Source organism: Ictalurus punctatus, chromosome 13 (assembly GCF_001660625.3).
Source record: "Ictalurus punctatus breed USDA103 chromosome 13, Coco_2.0, whole genome shotgun sequence".
In the NCBI taxonomy this organism is placed as follows: domain Eukaryota; kingdom Metazoa; phylum Chordata; class Actinopteri; order Siluriformes; family Ictaluridae; genus Ictalurus; species Ictalurus punctatus.
The window spans coordinates 21,113,062-21,134,543 of NC_030428.2; the positions used below are offsets into that span (position 1 = coordinate 21,113,062).

Here is a 21,482-nt window from a genome sequence, read left to right on the forward strand (position 1 = left end):
TTTTACACCCACTGTTTCTCTAAAATACACATGATTAGAAAGATGTTTTGGTGGCTTTAAAAATTTTGGGGGAAGTATGCACAGACCTCCGTAAAAGAGGCTTAGCCCCCCCTTCATAAATCTCTAGTGACTAGGACTAGAACATACTCCTTTGCTTTGGATAATTGTCTTGCTGCATAATTCAGTTGCGCTTGAATTTTACCTTACAAACTGAAGACCGGACATTCTCTTTAGGGTTTTCTGGCAGAGGACAGAATTTATGTCTCCCTCAATAATCGCAAGTTGCCCAGGCACTGAAGCAGCAAAGCATCCCCACACCATCACACCTCCACCACCATGCTTGACCGTGGGTATACAGTGAGGGAAAAAAGTATTTGATCCCCTGCTGATTTTGTACGTTTGCCCACTGACAAAGAAATGACCAGTCTATAATTTTAATGTTAGATTTATTTGAACAGTGAGAGACAGAATAACAACAAGAAAATCCAGAAAAACGCAGGTCAAAAATGTTATAAACTGATTTGCATTTTAATGAGGGAAATAAGTATTTGACCCCTCTGCAAAACATGACTTAGTACTTGGTGGCAAAACCCTTGTTGGCAATCACAGAGGTCAGACGTTTCTTGTAGTTCGCCACCAGGTTTGCACACATCTCAGGAGGGATTTTGTCCCACTCCTCTTTGCAGATCTTCTCCAAGTCATTAAGGTTTCGAGGCTGACGTTTGGCAACTCGAACCTTCAGCTCCCTCCACAGATTTTCTATGGGATTAAGGTCTGGAGACTGGCTAGGCCACTCCAGGACCTTAATGTGCTTCTTCTTGAGCCACTCCTTTGTTGCCTTGGCCGTGTGTTTTGGGTCATCGTCATGCTGGAATACCCATCCACGACCCATTTTCAATGCCCTGGCTGAGGGAAGGAGGTTCTCACCCAAGATTTGACGGTACATGGCCCTGTCCATCGTCCCTTTGATGTGGTGAAGTTGTCCTGTCCCCTTAGCAGAAAAACACCTCCAAAGCATAATGTTTCCACGTCCATGTTTGACGGTGGGGATGGTGTTCTTGGGGTCAGAGGCAGCATTCCTCCTCCTCCAAACACGGCGAGTTGAGTTGATGTCAAAGAGCTCCATTTTGGTCTCATCTGACCACAACACTTTCACCCAGTTGTCCTCTGAATCATTCAGATGTTCATTGGCAAACTTCAGACGGGCATGTATATGTGCTTTCTTGAGCAGCGGACCTTGCGGGAGCTGCAGGATTTCAGTCCTTCACGGCATAGTGTGTTACCAATTGTTTTCTTGGTGACTATGGTCCCAGCTGTCTTGAGATCATTGACAAGATCCTCCCGTGTAGTTCTGGGCTGATTCCTCACTGTTCTCATGATCATTGCAACTCCACGAGGTGAGATCTTGCATGGAGCCCCAGGCCGAGGGAGATTGACAGTTCTTTTGTGTTTCTTCCATTTGCGAATAATCGCACCAACTGTTGTCACCTTCTCACCAAGCTGCTTGGCAATGGTCTTGTAGAACATTCCAGACTTGTGTAGGTCTACAATCTTGTCCCTGACATCCTTGGAGAGCTCTTTGGTCTTGGCCATGGTGGAGAGTTTGGAATCTGACTGATTGATTGCTTCTGTGGACAGGTGTCTTTTATACAGGTAACGAGCTGAGATTAGGAGCACTCCCTTTAAGAGTGTGCTCCTAATCTCAGCTCGTTACCTGTATAAAAGACACCTGGGAGACAGAAATCTTTCTGATTGAGAGGGGGTCAAATACTTATTTCCCTCATTAAAATGCAAATCAATTTATAACATTTTTGACATGCGTTTTTCTGGATTTTCTTGTTGTTATTCTGTCTCTCACTGTTCAAATAAATCTAACATTAAAATTATAGACTGGTCATTTCTTTGTCAGTGGGCAAACGTACAAAATCAGCAGGGGATCAAATACTTTTTTCCCTCACTGTAATGTTCTTTTTGTGCAATTCTGTGTTTGGTTTACAGCAAATGTAAAGGAGCCCTGTCTTCCAAACAGTTTCACTTTCGACTCATCAGTACACAGAACATTCTCCCAAAATGTTTGAGGATCATCAAGGTGTGTTTTGGCAAAATTCAGGCGAGCCTTAATGTTCTTCTGGGTTAGCGGTGGTTTTTGCTTAGCCACTCCTACATGGATGCCATTTTTGCGCAGTGTCTTTCTGATAGTGGAGTCAGGAACAGTGACCTTTATTGATGCAAGTGAGGCCTGTAGGTCATTTGATGTTGCCCTTGGTTCTTTGTGACTTCCTGGATGAGTAGTTGCTGTGCTCTTGGAGGAATTTTGGCCACGTCTGGGAAGGTTCACAACTGTGCCGAGTTTTTCCATTTGGAGATAATGGCTCTCAATGTGGTCCTTTGGAGTCCCAGAGCTTTTGAAATAGCTTTGTAACCCTTCCCGGACTGATGCATTTCAATCACCTTCTTCCTCATCCTTGAAAAAGTTCTATTTAAGTGTTGATTTGATTGAACAGGGTTTGCAGTAATCAGGCCTGGTTGTGTCTAGTCCAGCTGAACCCCATTATGAATGCAGTTTTATATATTTGGGGAAATAGCAAATACATTTTCACACAGGCCCAGTTGGTATTGGAGAACTTTTTTGCTTCAATAAATAACATTATCATTTAAAAACTGTATTTTGTGTTTACTCAGGGTGCCTTTGTTTTACCATAGATATTGTTTTAATTGCACTGTAGCACTTTGGGAAAGTAAGGGAGATTTTTGTGCCGATATGAAAAAGTGAGCTAGTTTATATGATTATATACAAAGCAGAACTTCGTGGTCCATTATTAAAGATGCAGGATGCACATATATATAAGTCTATTTTAAACCATCAGTATGGATGGTAATAGCATTGTTGGGGTTTGTATTCGCAACCTATGGATCGCCAGAGCACTATGGCTAAATAATTGTGAAATAGTCATGATTTCAATACTGAGGAAAATAACTGTGGTGATCATTTTCTACATCATTGGGCAGCCCTAATGGAAGACTAACCAAACGAAAGTTTGCAAAGCTGGCCTGACTGATTATTCCTTTATTTAACTAATTAAGATTTAAGTTGATCTAGGCTATTTTTCTAACACCATTTTGCTTTTCCTTTGTGTCCAGATTTGAGACTACAATACAGCTTTCCTGCAACTGGGTTATGTGTAGCTCCAAATAGACACAGGCGACAATAGGGAGGACCCAAAGTTCATTTTCCTGGCTATTCCTCAACCTTTAACAAAGCCAGCCAGCACTGTCACAACAAACTGACTGCTGTTTAGATGAAGCTGATCTTACACATACTTTTAAACAGAGAATAAAACTTCCTTGTCAAAATAACACTGCTTTCTATAATGTTTATTTGTCACATCATTTCTTCCCCTAAGAAAAATTATTCAGTGGAAACTTTAAAAGGCAGAGATAAAAATGTTACTATATGATCACGGGCAGAAAGGGCTTCAGAAACGAAGCAGAATATTACATAAGGATAAAGATGCCATGTTATCATAAGCCGTTTTCTCAGCCTCTCCTTCTGTTTCATACCTTGGCCAACTGAATAGCCAACATTACAAACGGGCATACATTTGATACCACTGTTGTTTCATCCTAAGAATACTCGTTTAAAAACAACCTACCTAAACACTTGTCGAAAACATTTACAATGGTTCAACTTAACAGCTTTCAAAGAAAAAAATGGTGGGAAATACATAAACTGTGCTCCATTTTCCAAAACTTGAAGGGTTTATTTGTTGAAGACACAAAGCTGCTTAGAATCAAAAGATCTTATCTGAGGAGAAACCACACAGAGTATTAAGACTGTTACTCTTTAGAGGTCTGAGACATAAAGCTGTTCCTCTGCCCATTCACACAAACACCAACCAATTTCACTCAGCCGCTGAGAAAATCTATAATCGCACAAGCTGATAAAAAATATATATAAATAATTTCTTCCATCTCAGAAGTAAACACTTTGACTGATGGCCCAAGATATTGGCTTAAAACAGCTCTACTGTAACATTTATTTTGAGCTCCAACCTTACACACAACTGGTTCAGACAGCTCTCAGTGAGCTCCTCATTTCATTTTGTTCATGCCCCTAATAGACCCTCATTGGAATGGGTAGCAACGTTTTGCAGATGACCTCCCCATGGCCTACTACTGAATTTATAAAAGCACACAGAGCACTTAATGGGTCTCAACAGCATTTGCCAGGCATTGACACGAGCAGCTGAGTCCAGTGTGGGTCAATAATAGACATGCAGGCACAATAAACAAAATGTTCTTATTAATGAGACCACAAGCTATTAACCAAGCCATGGGTCAAATTGAGGTTTTTAATGGCGATGGAATAAAGAGATCCATGCAAATATTACAAACAAAGCAATACTAAGTTTTCTCTGTTTCACTTTTTGTGTTAAATTTCTTTGAGATATAGACGGGTTGCGAATTAAAAATGAAAAATACAAGTCAACATATTTTCGTTTTTAAATGAGCTGTTGCGCCACCACAATGCTCCGAAACAGCTTCAGTGTTGCTTGGCATAGATACTACAAATCTCTGGAAGTGTACTGGAGGGATGAAGACTATTCCTCCAAAAGATATTCCCTCAGTTAGTGTTGTGATGATGGTGGTAGAAAGTGCTGTCTAAAGTCGCGTTTACACTGTATGATATTCGGCCCTACTTTGCTGTCGCAGCAAAATCGCACATCGTATAGGATAATTTTTGTTCGTGAATTGATATTGGTGTTCTTAGAAGTCTTACTTATCCGGAAAGGGCCGATGTGGGTGCAGGTTTTCATTCTGACCAAGCAGAAGCCACACCTGAGTTTATTGAAAGCCAAGATCAACTGATTAAACAGGTGGAATCAGGTGTGGCTCTTGCTTGATTGGAATGAAAACCTGCACCCACACTGGCCCTTTGCAGATAAGATTGGACACCCCTAATATGTGGCATGCTCCCTGCGGCCGATTTAGTGCTGCTGCGACCAAAGACAGCCAATGACAGTTCTGGCAGCGTCAGAAAATTTTACTTAAAATCTCAAGTGTGTGACCTCTGCTATGACATTCGTCTAAAATCTACCAACAGGAGGACGGCATATGATTACACAACGTATACATACACGAAGCATACACAATTGAATTTAAAAGAAGAGCAATTTGTTGAATTGCAGCAGCAGACAGAATGTCTCTATAATGTCTCATCACACTTACTGTATATCATGACAGGACAAAAAGGGACACAACATGGAAAGAAATAGGGGATGGCAGAACAAAGTAACTATCATCTTCGTCTAATCTGATATGAAGAAGACATGTTATCACACAACCTGATATAGAATTCCTATTGGGATCATCTTGTACAGTGTGACAAGTAAGAACCACAAAGGATCGCTGGAATCGCAAAATGTAAAACCAGCTTATCATGCCGTTCCAAAATCTCCCATAGATTTTCAATTAGTTTGAGATCAGGTGACTGTGAAGGTCTTAGGATATCATTTATCATCATGTTCATCAAACATTCAGTGAGCCCTTTTGCCCTGTGGTTGTGGGCAGGGTCATCCTGGAAGTTACAACTCCTATCAGGAAAGCAGTGCTTCATCACAAGATAAAGGTGACCAGTCAGAATAACTTTGTATTGATTTGCACTGATGCTTTCTACTAAAGGGACAAGTGGACCCAAACCATGCCAGGAAACTAAATAAATGCCACACAGCATAAAAGAGCCACTCTTAAGTAGCCAATGTCTGTATCCCCTGGAAGATGAAGAAAAGCATCAGCAGTGAGTGCAACTCAGAATCTCATGTCCTTAAAACAGCGCTTGCTTTACACCCCAAAGCTTACTCTTCCTTCACATTCCTTGTTTGTGGAATGTGAGGATGCCATGTCTACAGCCACGTCTTGGAGAATTTTCCATGTTCAACTATGATCTCAGCAACATACAAAATAAGGTCTGGGTCATCCCTTGCTGTCATCCCTTTGAACAGACAGCTCAACCGATCAGATCACGAGCAGGTCAGCTAAATGACTGTAACTGATACTTGTATCGTGTTGTTGGTGGTCTCATCACATGAAGCACTGCATCCAGGTGTACACTGCAGAAGCACTCATTGCAGATACAGGGCTGATTTGTAGTGAGAAATTACATTATTGCAGCACATGTGGCAAGCACGTGCAATACTTTATCTGTTTCAGTATGTGCAATAACTTACCTGAAACTGATCCCTCTGTGGGGAGAAAGCCAACACAACTAACTCCTGGCAGTACCCAGCACCATAAAGGGAAAATCAACGCAGCAAAATCTGCCCTGTTTGTCATGGTCACTTTGGACAACACAGGTGCCAGAATCACAAAACCAGCACGGCCCAAGCACCCATCCACGGTGTGTTTTTAAGTCACCTCAACATGTTTCCATGTTCCATGCTCCGGCTGCCACACATCTGGTGTCTGAATGCCCCATATTTATCCTGTGGGACATGACATAACAGCCCCCCCCCCCCCCCCCCCCCCCCACCTGCAAACCATGAAGAGAACAGGCTGAAGCCAGGGCAATTTATAGCCGAAATAGTGGTGCAATAATGGAAGATCTACATGCTCTGGCAATAAGCTCACCTTGCAAGCACTGGTGGCCAGATGACCCTGGGGTAACCTTGTGACTGAACCCAGGTTTTCTGCCCAAGGTCATATAGCCCAATTTTGTAAATAAACTGACTGACTTTGCAGTGTTCCATGAAGGTGAACCGGCAAAGCGTTCCTTGTCGTGCCAGGTATGCACCCTATGGTACTATTTAGACCAGACAGCAGCCATCCAGTCCTCAGACCATCTGTTCATCTGTCACTGAAGAAAAAAATAGTGGCACCCTTGTCTAAGCAGAGAGTTATCCAGGGTTCACAGAACCACAGATTAGTGTTATGCTACTCGTGCCATGGAGCTTGTAGTGTAACAGGCAACATTTTGTACATTTTTGAAATGTAAATACAGTAAATTGTCAGTAGCTTGCTCAATGCAGCCTGTAGTGCTGTGTTGTGTCACAAAAGTGTGAGATTAACTAGCAAGCTGTTTGTGGAAAAACCTGATGATGTGACTGATGATGACTCCAAGAGTGAAACTCTATTCTGAAAAGAATGCAAAATGACCACAAATAGATTTGGTAACTTTAGTAACTTTGTTTCTGCACTAGACAGATGGTAACTTTTTTTTCCCCACATTTGACTCCATATTAAGGCTGATGAATCATTCATTGGAAGTCTTTCTGGTTCTTTAATTCTACACTTGCAGAACAAATTAAGCAATCTCACAGATGAAACAGTCAATTTAAGTCTTATGGTTACACCAAAAAGTGTGCATGCATATTGTCTTTTCTATTCAGGAAAGGCAGTAACATATACATTTGACAACATTTTATCCAAAATCCCAAACATGGGCTCCAGTGGTGAAAATCAACACTTAACGGGAACAAATATAATATGACTTACTGCTATGTACTGACAACACCAAATCCAAGGCTACTTTCATTCATTCATTTATCTTTAGTAAAAACTTTATCCTATTCAGGTTCAAGGTGGATCTGGACCTATACTGGGAACACTGGACACAAGTGGGCTCACTGAATGGGACAACAGTACATCGCAAGACACAATGCACTTTTTTACAAGCTGCAGCCTGAGCTAAGGATCAAACCAGGGACTCTATAGTTGTCAGGGTTCTATGCTGTCTGCTGTGCCACAATAGTGTCTTAATGCCACATATACCAAAGTTATCACAATAACAATGTCATATAATCATATCATCCACCCCAACTATATGTTTTAGAAACTGTATTAATGTTTAGTAGAAGACTACAACTGATGATTATTTTGATAGTTACTTAACCTTTTATTATTATTATTATTTTATTATTATTATTATTATTATTATTATTATTATTATTATTGGACTAGATTGGGTAACTTTAAAATTTAAAAGTACCGAAAGTTTCTTTCCAGTATTTCAATCAAACCATACTACTACAGCACTTGTATTATTATTATTATTATTATTATTATTATTACATTTATCTAAATACTTGTTGCAGTCCTAATTTTATGCAGACCAGCATTATCCATTGAAGGGTGAAAAAAAAGAAGTATATGTCTCATTGGTTCCTGACTTTTCAAACACCATGCAGTTTATAGATTTGTGTATATAGTGTTCAGTTGTATATAAATGAATATGAATTATTTTCCAGCTTCCTTAACACTTATTACTAAATTGCTCAAAAAATGGTTGAGCCGTCCTGTTTTGTGTTAGTTCCTTAAAATTAATTCAAGGATGTTCCATTATGATGGTCATTCAGAAACTGTTTCCTTTATACCTTTTAAAACAAAATAATTTTCCTGCACTAGTTAGATGGTTAATGGGCGCTAAGGCTGTTCCATATCGTATCGTCCATGATATACCGGTACAATTATACCGGTACAACCTCCCCATGATAAGAATTTGTCATCCCACGATACTGACGATATAATATGACACGTTTATGCACCACAACATGGGAATCTCACATGTAGAACGAGAACAAGCATGGCTGAAGCCAGAGTTCCAACCTTAGTACGATGTTTAAAGAAAAATCAGAATTGGTGTTTACATGAGAGGTCGACCAATTGATCGATTTTGCCAAGTAAACGACACCAATAACAGATTGCTGGAACTATCGGTTATCTGCAAAAATCCACATTGATGATTTTTCCCAATTGCGGGAGCGGCTGAGAAGGGTCATACAGTACAAGTGCATCCACTAGAGGCAAAATAAAAACTATCACTGACAAATTTTGTTGTGTTATTTGCAGCGTTTTTTAATGCATTTTGGATGTCTCTATTTTTATTTCTTATTTGAAGTGTTACTTTTTGGTTCAGTTTAGATGTATAGCTTTTATTTACTTCAATATTTATTAACAGTTTATTTGGTATGGGGAATACTGTTTATTTTTGTAATAAAGTTCAGCAATATTTTACCTTGAGTGTTATGTTTTCATTCAGTATTTATTTTAAAAACTATCGGCTGATTAATCAGTTATCGGAAGGTACCGCCCAACTAATATAAATAGTATATAACTAGTTTACATTTCAAACTTGAACTTTATTTGAATCATTATTGAATTTATATACGGTTTTGATGTTTTGCAACCTAGTAGCATAGTTTAAGGCTTGTTAAGTTTGCACTATTTAAATATTACGTGCACTTTTACAGAATAAATGTTTTTTGTTGTTGCTTTTTTTTTTTACATTTCCATGTTTCCCCTAGGGTTAGATTATGAATCCTGCAAGTATTGTCTTGTTTGCATTTTCATGGGAATTTTAATTTGTGAATAAAATTCATATCCAAATTTTTTAAGTCTACTTAACTGCTATAGTTTAGTATCTGATGAGGGTCAGGATTATGTTCTACTTTTTTCGGATCAATGTTTGCATGGCTCTCGAGACTGCATGCTGATGTGACCTGTGGCCAAAAAGACACTGTTGAACGTTACTATTTTCATACCGTCACTTATATCATTACCGCAAAAAATAATACCATGGAATATCGTGATCTAGTTTTAAGTCTATATCGCCCGTCCTTAAAAGGCGCAGGCTCCTAAATGCTCTGACGGCAGGAACATGTGCAGGATGATGCCTGATGCGTCATGATATCAGATGACATAAGCAGCATTAAGGTCATGCTGAATATGCCTAACCCAGAAAAGAAACAACAACAACAAGAAGACAACATGTTTGGGATCTATCAGTATCAACAAGTACTTGACCTCAGCCTATGACATACTGTGAAGAGAAACAAACCTAGGCGTGAGGTCACACTGCGTTCACACGGTGTGATGTTGAGCACATCTGTGCTGTTAGAAAGAGTGTGCAGTCCTTCCAGGTGAAGCAGCTCGGTGTTCATGCTGCTGGCAGAAAGATGCTGAGCGTGACAGTGCATTTGTGAAGCGCAGTGTTAGCTGTTTGGCTAGATTGTGTTGTTCCCTGCAAAAATAATAATAATAATAATAATAATAATAATAATAATAATAATAATAATAAAAGGAGGGGAGGGAGGGAAGGAGTTAAGGGGGAAACTGGCTTTGTCTGCACATTATTCTGCTACAATGCATATCATGAAGCACATCATCATCCTTAAAGCATCAGCGGAAAGCATCTCAACGCACATGTGTTCCAAGTACATCCTCAAGCAAGCACATCTGGAAGGCTACATTTAAGTTGCACTTTCAAAACATTCCCACCTTCAAACTGCGACTCCCGTTTATACTGCTTCAGCGTTTACCAAGTTGTAAAGTGCGCTTACTCACCTTGTGTGCCTTCGTCCAGACCGCGGTCTTGTGTCCTATCCGAGCAGAAACCTGTAGGCGAAGGGGGAAAAAACCTCCCCGCAAAAAAATTCCGAAACATCCCGCAGCGCCATCCAGCGCCGCGTCAAAACACGCCGTGTTCTCGCGATAATTCTTCCCGTTTTCTGTTTCTAGTGTGTCAGACTAGTAAGCAAGCCGGGTACACCATTATGTTGCTTAGTACTGTATACAGGCATTGTGTTGAGTGCGGTAGTGGTGTGGTGATCGGTTTGGATTGGAGTATGCGGTTTGGGATGGAGCTCAGTGGCTGACGCCATCATATAAACCGCTTTCTGCCATCTAGCGGCCTGAGTGTGAACTGCACGTCAGGGCATGACGTCATCCACCATTTCTCTCGATTTGGCTGTTGTGGTGAGGATTATTACGCCTTTTTTACGTGTTCATCAGGAAAGCTTTATTCTTTTCTTTTTCTCTCTCTCTTTTCAGTGCAAGATAAGTAATACAATTTGGCTTGATCTGCTTTTTCAATCCTGTGGCAATGAATTATTCCTTGAATCTTAAAGACACAAGATATATTCTGTTAGTAGGCCTATAATAACGTCAATGTGTCCACCCATACATTTTCTGTACCACTTAATCTACACTTAATCTGGAGTCTATCCCAGGGAATTTGGGGCACAAGGCAGGGAACACCCTGGATGGCTTGCCAGCCCATCAGAGGGAACAATTGCGCACGCATTCACACTTTATGGACAATTTGTAAATGGTAATCAGCCTACAATGCTGGAAATAGCTGGGGGAAACCCCTGAAGCATGTGGAGAAGATGCAGATTCCACACAAGCAGGGTGGAGGCGAGAATCAAGGCCCCAACCCCGAAGGTGCAAGGCAAACTTGCTAAGCATTAAGCCACCATGCCACCTGTCACTATGGCATTTTTTTCATTTTATATGCTGAATTTCTTTACACATAAACAAAATATTGCAAACCTACTTCATCCATATTCTTGATTGATTGATCAAATAACTTCTCCAATCCTTACATCTTATAAAAACAATAAATTAACTATTACCTTTCCTCGAGGAGACTCAAGAGGTCATTGACTGGCTTTTCTCTTTTGTGTGTGTGTGTGTGTGTGTGTGTGTGTGTGTGTTTACAACCCCAATTCCAAAAAAGTTGGGAAGTTGTGTAAAATGTAAATAAAAACAGAATGCAATGATTTGCAAATCTCATAAACCCATATGTTATTCACAATAGAACATAGAAAACATATCAGATGTTTAAACTGAGGAAATGTACCAGTCATTTCCCCAGTTTAAAAAATAAAGGTCATTTTGAATTTGATGGCCGCAGCAAAAAAGTTGAGACGGGGGCAACAAAAGGCTGGAAAAGTAAGTGTTACTAAGTGTTACTTTTTTTTGTAAAATGGTAAATTTCCTCAGTTTAAACGTTTGATATGTTTTCTATGTTCTATTGTGAATAACATATGGGTTTATGAGATTTTCAAATCATTGCATTCTGTTTTTATTTACATTTTACACAGTGTCCCAACTTTTTTCATTGGAATTTGGGTTGTATATCTTGCTGGGGACCAAATTTCCCCATGAGGATAGTAATATCTGACAGTTTTGACCTTGTGGGGAGATTTGGCTGGTTCCCATGAGAAAAAGTGTGTTTTTTATCCCCAAAACCTGCAAAAAAAAAAAAAAAAACTAATAGAGCCGAAAATGTTTCCTTCTGCTTCTTGATTCATAAGGTTAATGTTAGAGTTAGATTTAGATGTAACAATTAATTGTGTCAGTGGACAATACTCTCAGGGATAGTTTAACAAATGTGTTTGTGTGTGTGTGCGTGCGTGCATGTGTGCGTGCGTGTGTGTGTATGCGTGTGTGTTATAATGAATGATTCACCACAGGCTCCCAACGCTGTTCCTGTAGTACCCCCTGCCCTGCACATTTTAGTGTTTTCCCTGTTCTAACACACATGACTCAACTAATTGATTGGCTAATTAACAGCCTCCCTGAGTTGAAGTAGGTGTGTCAGAGCAGGGAAAACACTAAGATGTACAGGAAAGGGGGGCAATCTAGGACCAGGTTTACAGCTCTATTAGTCTGTACTGAATGGAGAGATTTAGAGCAGGTGTGAATCTTGATGCATTGGACCACTAATGACAAAAACAAACAAATAATTTAAAAAATAATCCTGAAAATTTATTTTATAGCATTCCTTTTATTTATGTATTGAAAGATCATTCACAGCAATGATTACAAGGTTTCTGGCATGTCCTGATTTTTTATTTTATTTTCACATTTTTAAGCAAACTTATATTATGAGGTGGCGCAGCTCAGTTATGTATAGTAAATAGCTGTATTTACATCTCATTTGTACATTACCATACAATGTTGAAATTTATTGGCTGGTGCCTTCATAGCTGCCAATACCCAAGAGATTTGGCAAATATCTTCAACACTACAATAATGATTTAAGTTAACATGAGCTAGATATTAGCCTGCATGAATCAGCAGAACATGGATCTCAGAGGTCTTCCGTCTCTGGTTCGAAGGGGATAGGTTCGAGGGTGGTCAGGGGAATGTAGCTGGGCTCTTCGCTGCACACCCAGCCAATGGGAGTACGGTTAAAAGATGGTCGAGAGTCGATGTGACACTGGAACACAGGAAATTGCTCTGGCTCTTCAGAAGCAGCCTTGAGCTCAGGGATCTCGAAGGTCAGCAAGTGAGAAGCCTTGTCAAATCCTCCAAAAGGCAGCGCTGTTCTATAAGAAAAAGTACAGAAACTGGCTTACATTTAACTCAAATTAGAAATCAAACCACTGCTGAGGATCATGTTTTGTATGATCCTTCAATTTCCTGTTCTCAATTCTGAGTATGTACCTATTGAAACTCTTGTATTGGGGCAGATCCTTGTACACATGAGGTCCTGGCATTTGTGGCTTCATGGTGGCTTTGAGCTCATCATTGTCTTTCATAGCATGTTCCCATGGTGAGACATATGTTTTAACATACTCACAGCTCTTCTTCTCATTCTCAGTCTCAGGTTCTACTTCATTTGTTAAAAATAATAATAAGGTGAAAGCATCACATGACATATTAAATCATTTATTAACCATATAGGACAGTACCAGTTATTATCTCAAGCATAAGCTGTGTCATAAATTCACTAGAAGGTATGTAGTTTACCTTTTGGTGGACTTGGTTTTGGGAGGGTCTCAGGTGGGATCTTTTCACAGTCTATAGGAGGTGCCAGGTTCTGGAGGTTTTGCTGGAAAATGGCCAGAAACAAAAAAGCTAATGAGTATACTGTATTATATCAGACTGGAACAGAGTTTTAATGAGGATTATAATAATCATAAAAGTCTACATGAAAGGCAAGGTAACCCTTTCAGCTTAAGTGATTCAAAGACAATTATGTACACTATACTCTGCATGTCTAATCAATTTTCTCCATTTTACAGGACATACTGTACATTCAGGGTGCACAGTGGTTTAGTGGCTAGCATGTTCCCTTTACACCTCCAGGGTTGGGGGTTTGATTCCCGCTGCTACCCTCTGTGTGCAGAGTTTTCATGTTCTCCCTGTTCTTGCTGTGGAGGTTTTCTCCGCACTCTAGTGTCCTCCCCCAGTCCAAAGACATGCATGGTAGGCTGATTGGTATGTCCAAAGTGTCAGTAGTGTATGAATGGGTATGTGTGAATGTAATTGTGCCCTGCGATGGATTGGCACCCCATCCAGGGTGTACCCCATTCCAGGGTCCCCGCAACCCAGCAGGATAAGCAGTATAGAAAATGGATGGATGGATGGATAGAATGTACATTCAATCCTTTGTTTGTAATTCTGTCCTACAGAGTCTCTGTTCTCTTGAGCAGGCTTACCAGATTCTCAGCACTGATAATGAACTTATCCACTCTCTGCTGCCTCATTCTGAACATCTTAGAGCCTTTGCCTTTCATCAGAGACAGCTCCTCCAGCATCACTTCCTTAGGTGTCTTAATCTTAGTTCCGAGGTCAAACTCAGTGACATCTGTTTCTTCTTCCTCTGGGAATATTTGGGGGAAAATGGGGGTCAATAATGAAAACAGTAATAGCCAAAAAGCAGAAAATAAATCACTTCCTTTGGAAGTTCTAGCTTGAAGGCTCTCAACCTGATGGGTGAATAACTACTGAGTCTGAACAAAGCCCAGACTGCATATGATGTCCAGCAGTGTGTGTAAGAACATACAGTAATTCACAGAAGCCTTTAAAGCTAAGAAATGCTTAAAGTGTAAGATATATTTCTTTTTATTTAGCAATAAAAGGATCTGATCCATTTTACAGTTCCAAAGGTGCACTACTGTGTCATCAAGCAGCGCTATTTATTCATTCTCCTGTGTGAAATCAGCTATAAACCCTGGAGTCATGCCATAGCTGATGCCAAAGACAAGGATGTTGTGCTGAGTGCTGCATAAAAAAATATAACGTTAAATGGGATTTAGCTAAGCAAACATGCACACAAAGTGAATATAGCATATACTGTTTTGTAAATTTTACAAAAAAAAAAAAATGACAGTGGAATATTAATATTATGAAACATTTCCAGAACAAATTAAAAGGTGTTTCACAAGCTCATGCTAGGTGTATCTGGCTTTAGGCTATGCCACCTTAGCAACAGGGACCACTGCTATATAAATCCACTATATAAACCCACAAATGGCTTGTTGTCAGAAACGGCCTATGCTTTAGGTTGCACAGACAGCTGCCTAAGCCACTGGCATGGCTCTTGTGTGGGTTTTTTATTTATTTATTTATTATTGGTACAATTTTATTAGTATCTTTATTGTTATTGTCCCCAAGTTACTCTGTGCAAGTTTAACAGCAATGCTGACTGTGGATCTGGTTCTGGACTAGCAAGCAGAAGACTGAGTTCCACTGTAAGTCAGGCCGTACAGAGGTTTTTTGTGGCCAAAAATGCTTGATTTTGCTTCGGGGTTTTAAAAAATGCAATGAGATTTTTGTGGGGGGTTTTTGCGGAAAACTACTTGAATGGGTGAAATCCGAATTGCACAAAACATTAAAGAGCCATCAGTATATTTAACCATGGGCATGAGTTACATTTCCATATGGCTGCCACTCCGTGTGCGCCAAAACCACCTCTGGTGTTTATTGCCAAAAAGCTCTATTTTGGTTTCATCTGACCATAGAACCCGATCCCATTTGAAGTTCCCGTAGTGTCCCGCAAACTGAATATGCTTGAGTTTTTTTTATGGATGAGACTAAAGGCTTTTTTCCTCAAACCCTTCCAAACAACTTGTTGTGATGTAGGTGACTTCGGACTGTAGTTTTGGAGACTTTCTGACCCCAAGATGCAACTAACTTCTACAATTCTCCAGCTGTGATCCTTGTTTTGCACGGTCTTTCACAATGATGTTTGTTGTTAAATGAGACCATTTAGCTGTATTCACATTCGACGCACGTGAATCGAAGAGGTTGTGATGTCATTGTAATGACATCACATGACACGGCTTAGCCCAAATCTGTGATAATGTAGAAAAATTGTAAGCTACTCCAAATTTTGTGGAGTTTGATGGATTTTGCGTTCCCTTCTGAGATCACAAACTTAGAAATCCTGGTGGGACTGGTAAGTCTCTTTGAGTATAAGCAACTGCCAAATACATGTATTTACATTTAAGTGGAAAAGTATAAGCCTAACTGAGGAAGTTAACTTAACTGCAGTTAATTTAATATGAGTCTCCTAGATAGCTAGTTAAACTACTATATGCATTTTTGAGCTTGATATTTTGGTACTGCTTACACACAGAAGAGCAGTTTGACTCAGAAAGGTGTGGTAGAACAAATTTTATACCCTGGCTTAGCTGTAGAAGTTCTTGTATCTACCCTGCTGAAACATCCAGCTAATTCTCACCTGCTACCAGTCGCTAAAACACAGGCTAATTCAAGCTGGTAGATGGAAACAGTTTCTGAATATCTGCTACTAATGCTACATCATGGAAAGTTGTTTGTAGGAAGCAGTGAGGGAATACATTTTCATTTTAAAAGTTGGCTAGTTACTAGCTAATAATGTGGACTCCACAAAGTAACTGCATTGTACTTCAGTAATAATAGTGGATATAGTCAAAATGAAATATAGTAAAGTTTCCAGAGAAATGGGATACTCATCAGCTGTGCAGGAAAAGTGTTTCTTGGTTTCACAGTAGTTAGCATGCTATTTAGGGTAAGTAAGAAACTTTAGTAACCTGTAGCTTGTTTAATTAAATTGAACTGGATTAGTGGAATCTTTTTGCTCAATAAATAAACGAACAAGTGCAATATTTTTTGTCTCATTTGTTTAATTATCTTTGTCTACATTTAGGACAAAGAATAATCTGAAAAATTAAGACAAATTAAAATCTGATGATAAATCTGAGGTCAAATTTATGCAGAAATATAGAAAATTCTAAACTTCACAAAGTCACAAACTTTCAAGCACCACTTTATAGCATCTACAGAACACCCCGGGTAAGTGTAAAGAGAGGAAGAGTGATAGATGAGAGATGTGGTTTAGGGTTTAAAGAGTGGAGGCAATGTGAGTGAAAATGTGCTAGAAATCCCAGAACACCCGCTCATTTCCTCCCAAATCACAGTGGCGCTAATTTGTCAGATAATTTAGATACGTGTGAAAAGAGAGCTGTGTGTGTTGACACTATAGGACCCGTGTTGTCCTGTAAACAGGACAACAAGTCATTATGAGTGCTGAGTCCAGCTGATGAAGTGGGTACATTCGATAGCATTAATCAGCCTCCAGACACTCAACCTCACACACAGAATTGCTCATTAGACGGGAAGGGTGGAACATCTCCCTCCATATCTCTCTCCAATTCACACACACAAGCACAAACACATACATAGAGTGACAGCATCTCAGAGATCATTTTGTATATTTTCTTTATTAAAATAACTGGAGGACAAAGCTCATAAGAGCAACTCCTTGTTTTTTTCATTCAGACTACCCTTGCATTATTACTTGTTTCCAACGATCTGAATATGATGTTTCTGTACTGGAATTTATTTATAGATCTTTCAAAATGCAGTAGCGTTGGACTTGCTTTAGGAAGAATTTCAGCATTATTTTGGATCATTATATTTACAATGTGACACACAGTTGGGCCGAGTGATTATTCCAGTCCCCTATACAGTACGTGTGACACACAACTACAGTATGTGGCACTTATTATGCTGCAGAATGACAGAACATATGTTTGATTCGATTCTTTATACCCAGACAATTAGCTGTGCTCTGAACAAGAAATAATGAAAATTATGCCTGATTTCCTGCAAAATAAATTCTCTTGGGAAATAACGCCCAGCTCTCACACTGCTTAACAATTCACATAACCTTTGTATGAAAAGTTAAGAAAGTTAAGGTAAGGGGTGAGGTTAGTGTTAAAACCTTTTAAGACTTAATTTGTGTGGAATCAAACAAAATCTGACCATATGGCCATATGAAAGATCATTCAAATATGTACACACTTGTTATTATTACACAGTATATGTGCATAAGACATACTTAACATAAAAACCTACAGATACTGTATACTGACCATTTTGTGTGATGTTGGAAAGGTCAGTAATGATTTTACAGGGCTTTTTCTTTGTGTTGGGAGGAGCTGGTGTTCCTGAGCGGGGCATCTCTACAGCCTGTAATGGGAAGAATAGAACACTGTCATGTTTTATCATAGTCATATTGCCAGCATTGTTGATTTCATTGACACTGCTGTCACCAGTGATGGCAGTTATGCAATGTATTATTTAAACTTATTGATCTCTACATAATACATCATTTTGTATACAAAGTAAACCTAATAATGGCATAATAAGCATTAAAGACAGCTATTCCATTTCTATCTTTGAAGGCTTAACACCTTTAAAGTAATTGTGAGAACTCACAGGGTGTGAAAGACTGAAAGGAATTTAGGCCACCTTGTAACTTAGTCATCACCAGATATTTCTGGCTATGTTTAAAGAGCAGGTATGATTACCGATAGAGAAAAAAGCATCATCTTCAACTAGCTATTGACTTTTATTTTCTTTCAAATAACTTGTCTCTTTTTATTTTTTTAGTGGAAGAGGTAATACGGTATAGTGTGATATATAAACACTTCCAGTATGTAAAGGGGAAGGCTAAGGAAAAGTATAAACAGGTCTCTTGTTGCGGTGAGGGTATTTCTGTTTCAGCCACCTAAATCAATCCAGTACAGCCAGAGGAGTGTGGCCGGCTCAGCAGATTCCTCAAATGTCATGAGCCACTGCACCAGTGCATCTGTGATTTTACTGCTGAGCGATTAAGAGGAACATATTAGTGTAGTTTTTTGAGCAGGAATATTTAAGCATTGTATTTCACATGCAGAGCAAGTGTTGTTCATGAATGCATGTAGAATGCTAATCATTAATTGATTATTAAATGTTAACTACACCAAAGTACATCTTTTTACATTGAGGGATCCCTTAAGCTTTAAAATACGTTCAGACTAACTTTAGTTCAGATTTGTTTTAATGAACATAATCCAACTACTCAAATATTAGGCTCATTAATTAATTGTTTATGATGCTATAATGGCTGTTTTTTTGTTGTTGTTGTTTTTTATTAGCTATAGAGCTTTTTTTATTATTTATTCCTGAACTTTCCACTCAAAGAACACTTTAGATCCAACTTAACATTGAGTTGTTTTTAGTTACTGATATTTGTGTTAAATTCATTCGCTTCAAGTGACCAGTTAAATCAGCTAATAACTCCAAAAACTCAATAAGTATAATTTTGAAAATACTCATTGGTGGTTTCCACCTCTGTAACAAAATTAGAAAATCACGGACCCCCTGGTGTTGCTTTACGGACCCTTGGAAGTTCCTGCAGGAACCACTGAACTTTGAGTGATTTGAGTGCACTCTATATGTACAATATGTACAAATATGCACAAATATGAAAATCTGAAAATAAAACACAATTTATACTCAAATCTATACATTAGGCCTTTAGGAAATTTCCAATCTCCATTATTCTTAAGCACAACACAAACATTAGTTCTAAACCAAGAAATGTTGTATCGTTGTTAGTTGGTTAACTGTGGAAAATGAAATCATTCAGCTAGAACACATCAGGTGTCAGTCAAAGCCAGGATTATGAGCTCATTACATAGCTTTATTTTATCGCCATGAGTTTGGTATTCATTGCCTGCAGTCTGAGCATTGCTCTGGCACAAGATCTATCTTACCTCAAGAAACTTGTAGGAAGAAAATAAATTTCAACCAAAGTTGTTTTTTTTAATCCACAAAGGACTTTAATCCAAATCCTTGGGTTTAGTAGCTAGCTTCTATGTTCTCTTAACCGTTACTGTTGCTGCTGTTGCCTTCTGCTAGCCAGAGAAAATGAAGGAGTGCAACATTTGGAGGGGGGCCCTCTCTGTATGATGCAAAAGAGCTTATGAGTGATGGTAAAGGAGATACTCTTCCTGCAGATGCTTCTCAGGCATATATATATATATATATATATATATATATAGAAAGGTGAAGAGCTAGAAGTCTTGACAGAGGCCTCACCACAAGGGACATAGGCAGAGAAAAAAAGAGAGAACTGGATCATCAACCTTTTCCTATTACAGATATGTTGTATTACAGAATCATGAAGACGTCTGCAAAAAGAAATGCAGTAATCACTTCTGTACCCCTTTAGATATAGTCAATACAGTGTATAAACATTCCCTTTAGTCAGCGATATGGCTCTTGCTGTGCTGATCCACTTGATTTAGTCAGAAAAGAAAGATGTACAGTGATGTTCTCTTGATTGTACAAAACATTTACAGTGGTGCGAAACGTTTTTATTAGCCGTGTTCAGTATTCAGTGGAGCACTTGACAGACCAATGAATGAAGACTTATAGCTCTTCAAGAACAGTCTTGTTTATTTGCTGTCTGCATCCCACCAATTTACAGCTTGTACGATAAACCAAATATGGTATGCAGAGAGCGTTCTGCCAGTGCCAACCAGCCTTGAACATTTTCAATGTCAATCAGACATCCAGATAATCTATTATGCTCAAGTACAAGGAAAAAAATAACCCGTGCCCAGGCATTACTCAAAGGAGAGCTGGTGTTTGACAGAAAAAGCCTATAGCATGCCAGTGAAGTTCATCTCTGCCTGCTATACAATGCGAAACTCGTTTGCTCCCATTGCTAATTTGAAGTTGTCTTGTGGCTGATATGACAGTGGGTTCAGCTCACATCATCACGTTCATAACCGTGACACATGTCTGTCGTTTAATCACACAGGGAAAATGAATGGTATTTAGAAATGTGATGTTTCAGGGGCACCAACACATGTTAATGTCTGTGCAGAACGAGCAGTCATTCTGCAAAGAGCCACCAACGTGCCGCTAAAGTTAGCACCGGATCAGCACACAGTTCACCTTATGGAGGGAATCGAGTTACAGAGGCAAAGCTATAATGTTCACTGCAGCAACAACATGCCACTTCATACTGTATGCTTCTTGTTGGTGGCACATACACAGAATTATCTGGACTGAGTCTCCAAAAAGTACAGTTGCAATAAGAACATCACAAGATCCAAGAAGAATTATTATTATGAGATCACAGGTCTTGTTTAATATATGTACCCTCTACTTATTGTGCTAATAGGGAAAGTAGCTGATAAACCCCTGTGTATTTCTCCCAGGATTTGACCATTTTACATTTTAATTGCAGAAAACATGTTCCTTTATTGTTTTGGGGGTCTTGAAAACCCTATCCTGTTTTGTAATGAGTCTTTATTGATCACATATACATATGCACAGTGAAATACCCCAACATGTCAGGAAGCTGGAGTCAGAGCGCAGGGTCAGCCATGATACAGCGCCCCTGGAGCAGAGAGGGTTAAGGGTCCTGCTCAGGGGCCCAACAGTGGCAGATTGGCAGTGCCGGGGCTTGAACCCCCAACCTTCCGATCAATAACCCAGAGCCTTGACCACCAAGCCTCCACCAAGCCACCACTGTCCTCCACCAAGCCACCACTGTCCTCCACCAAGCCACCACTGTCCTCCACCAAGCCACCACTGTCCTCCACCAAGCCACCACTGTCCTCCACCAAGCCACCACTGTCCTCCACCAA

The 21,482-nt window shown here is 39.4% G+C and overlaps 2 protein-coding genes across 4 annotated transcripts in view; both read right to left on the reverse strand.

Moving 5' to 3' along the window:
- The window catches only part of usp54b (ubiquitin specific peptidase 54b), a 123,852-nt gene extending 113,235 nt beyond the window's left edge, over window positions 1-10,617 (reverse strand). For 2 of the 3 annotated variants that reach the window (XM_047159253.2, XM_047159251.2), the window contains exons 1-2: window positions 10,339-10,617; window positions 9,833-10,015 (exon numbers count right to left, since the gene is read on the reverse strand). The gene's annotated coding sequence lies outside the window, so the exon portion shown is untranslated. The remainder of the gene's footprint in view (window positions 1-9,832; window positions 10,016-10,338) is intronic. The other variant, XM_047159252.2, reaches the window with a different exon arrangement.
- Window positions 10,618-12,545: 1,928 nt separating this feature from the next.
- Window positions 12,546-19,728, reverse strand: myoz1b (myozenin 1b; the record flags this gene model as incomplete). The annotated part of the gene is given in 6 exon segments (NM_001329278.1): window positions 12,546-13,109; window positions 13,228-13,396; window positions 13,534-13,615; window positions 14,226-14,389; window positions 17,928-18,024; window positions 19,596-19,728. Coding segments are annotated over 5 exon segments (741 nt in total). The 3' UTR covers window positions 12,546-12,871.
- Between the last annotated feature and the right edge of the window lie 1,754 nt (window positions 19,729-21,482).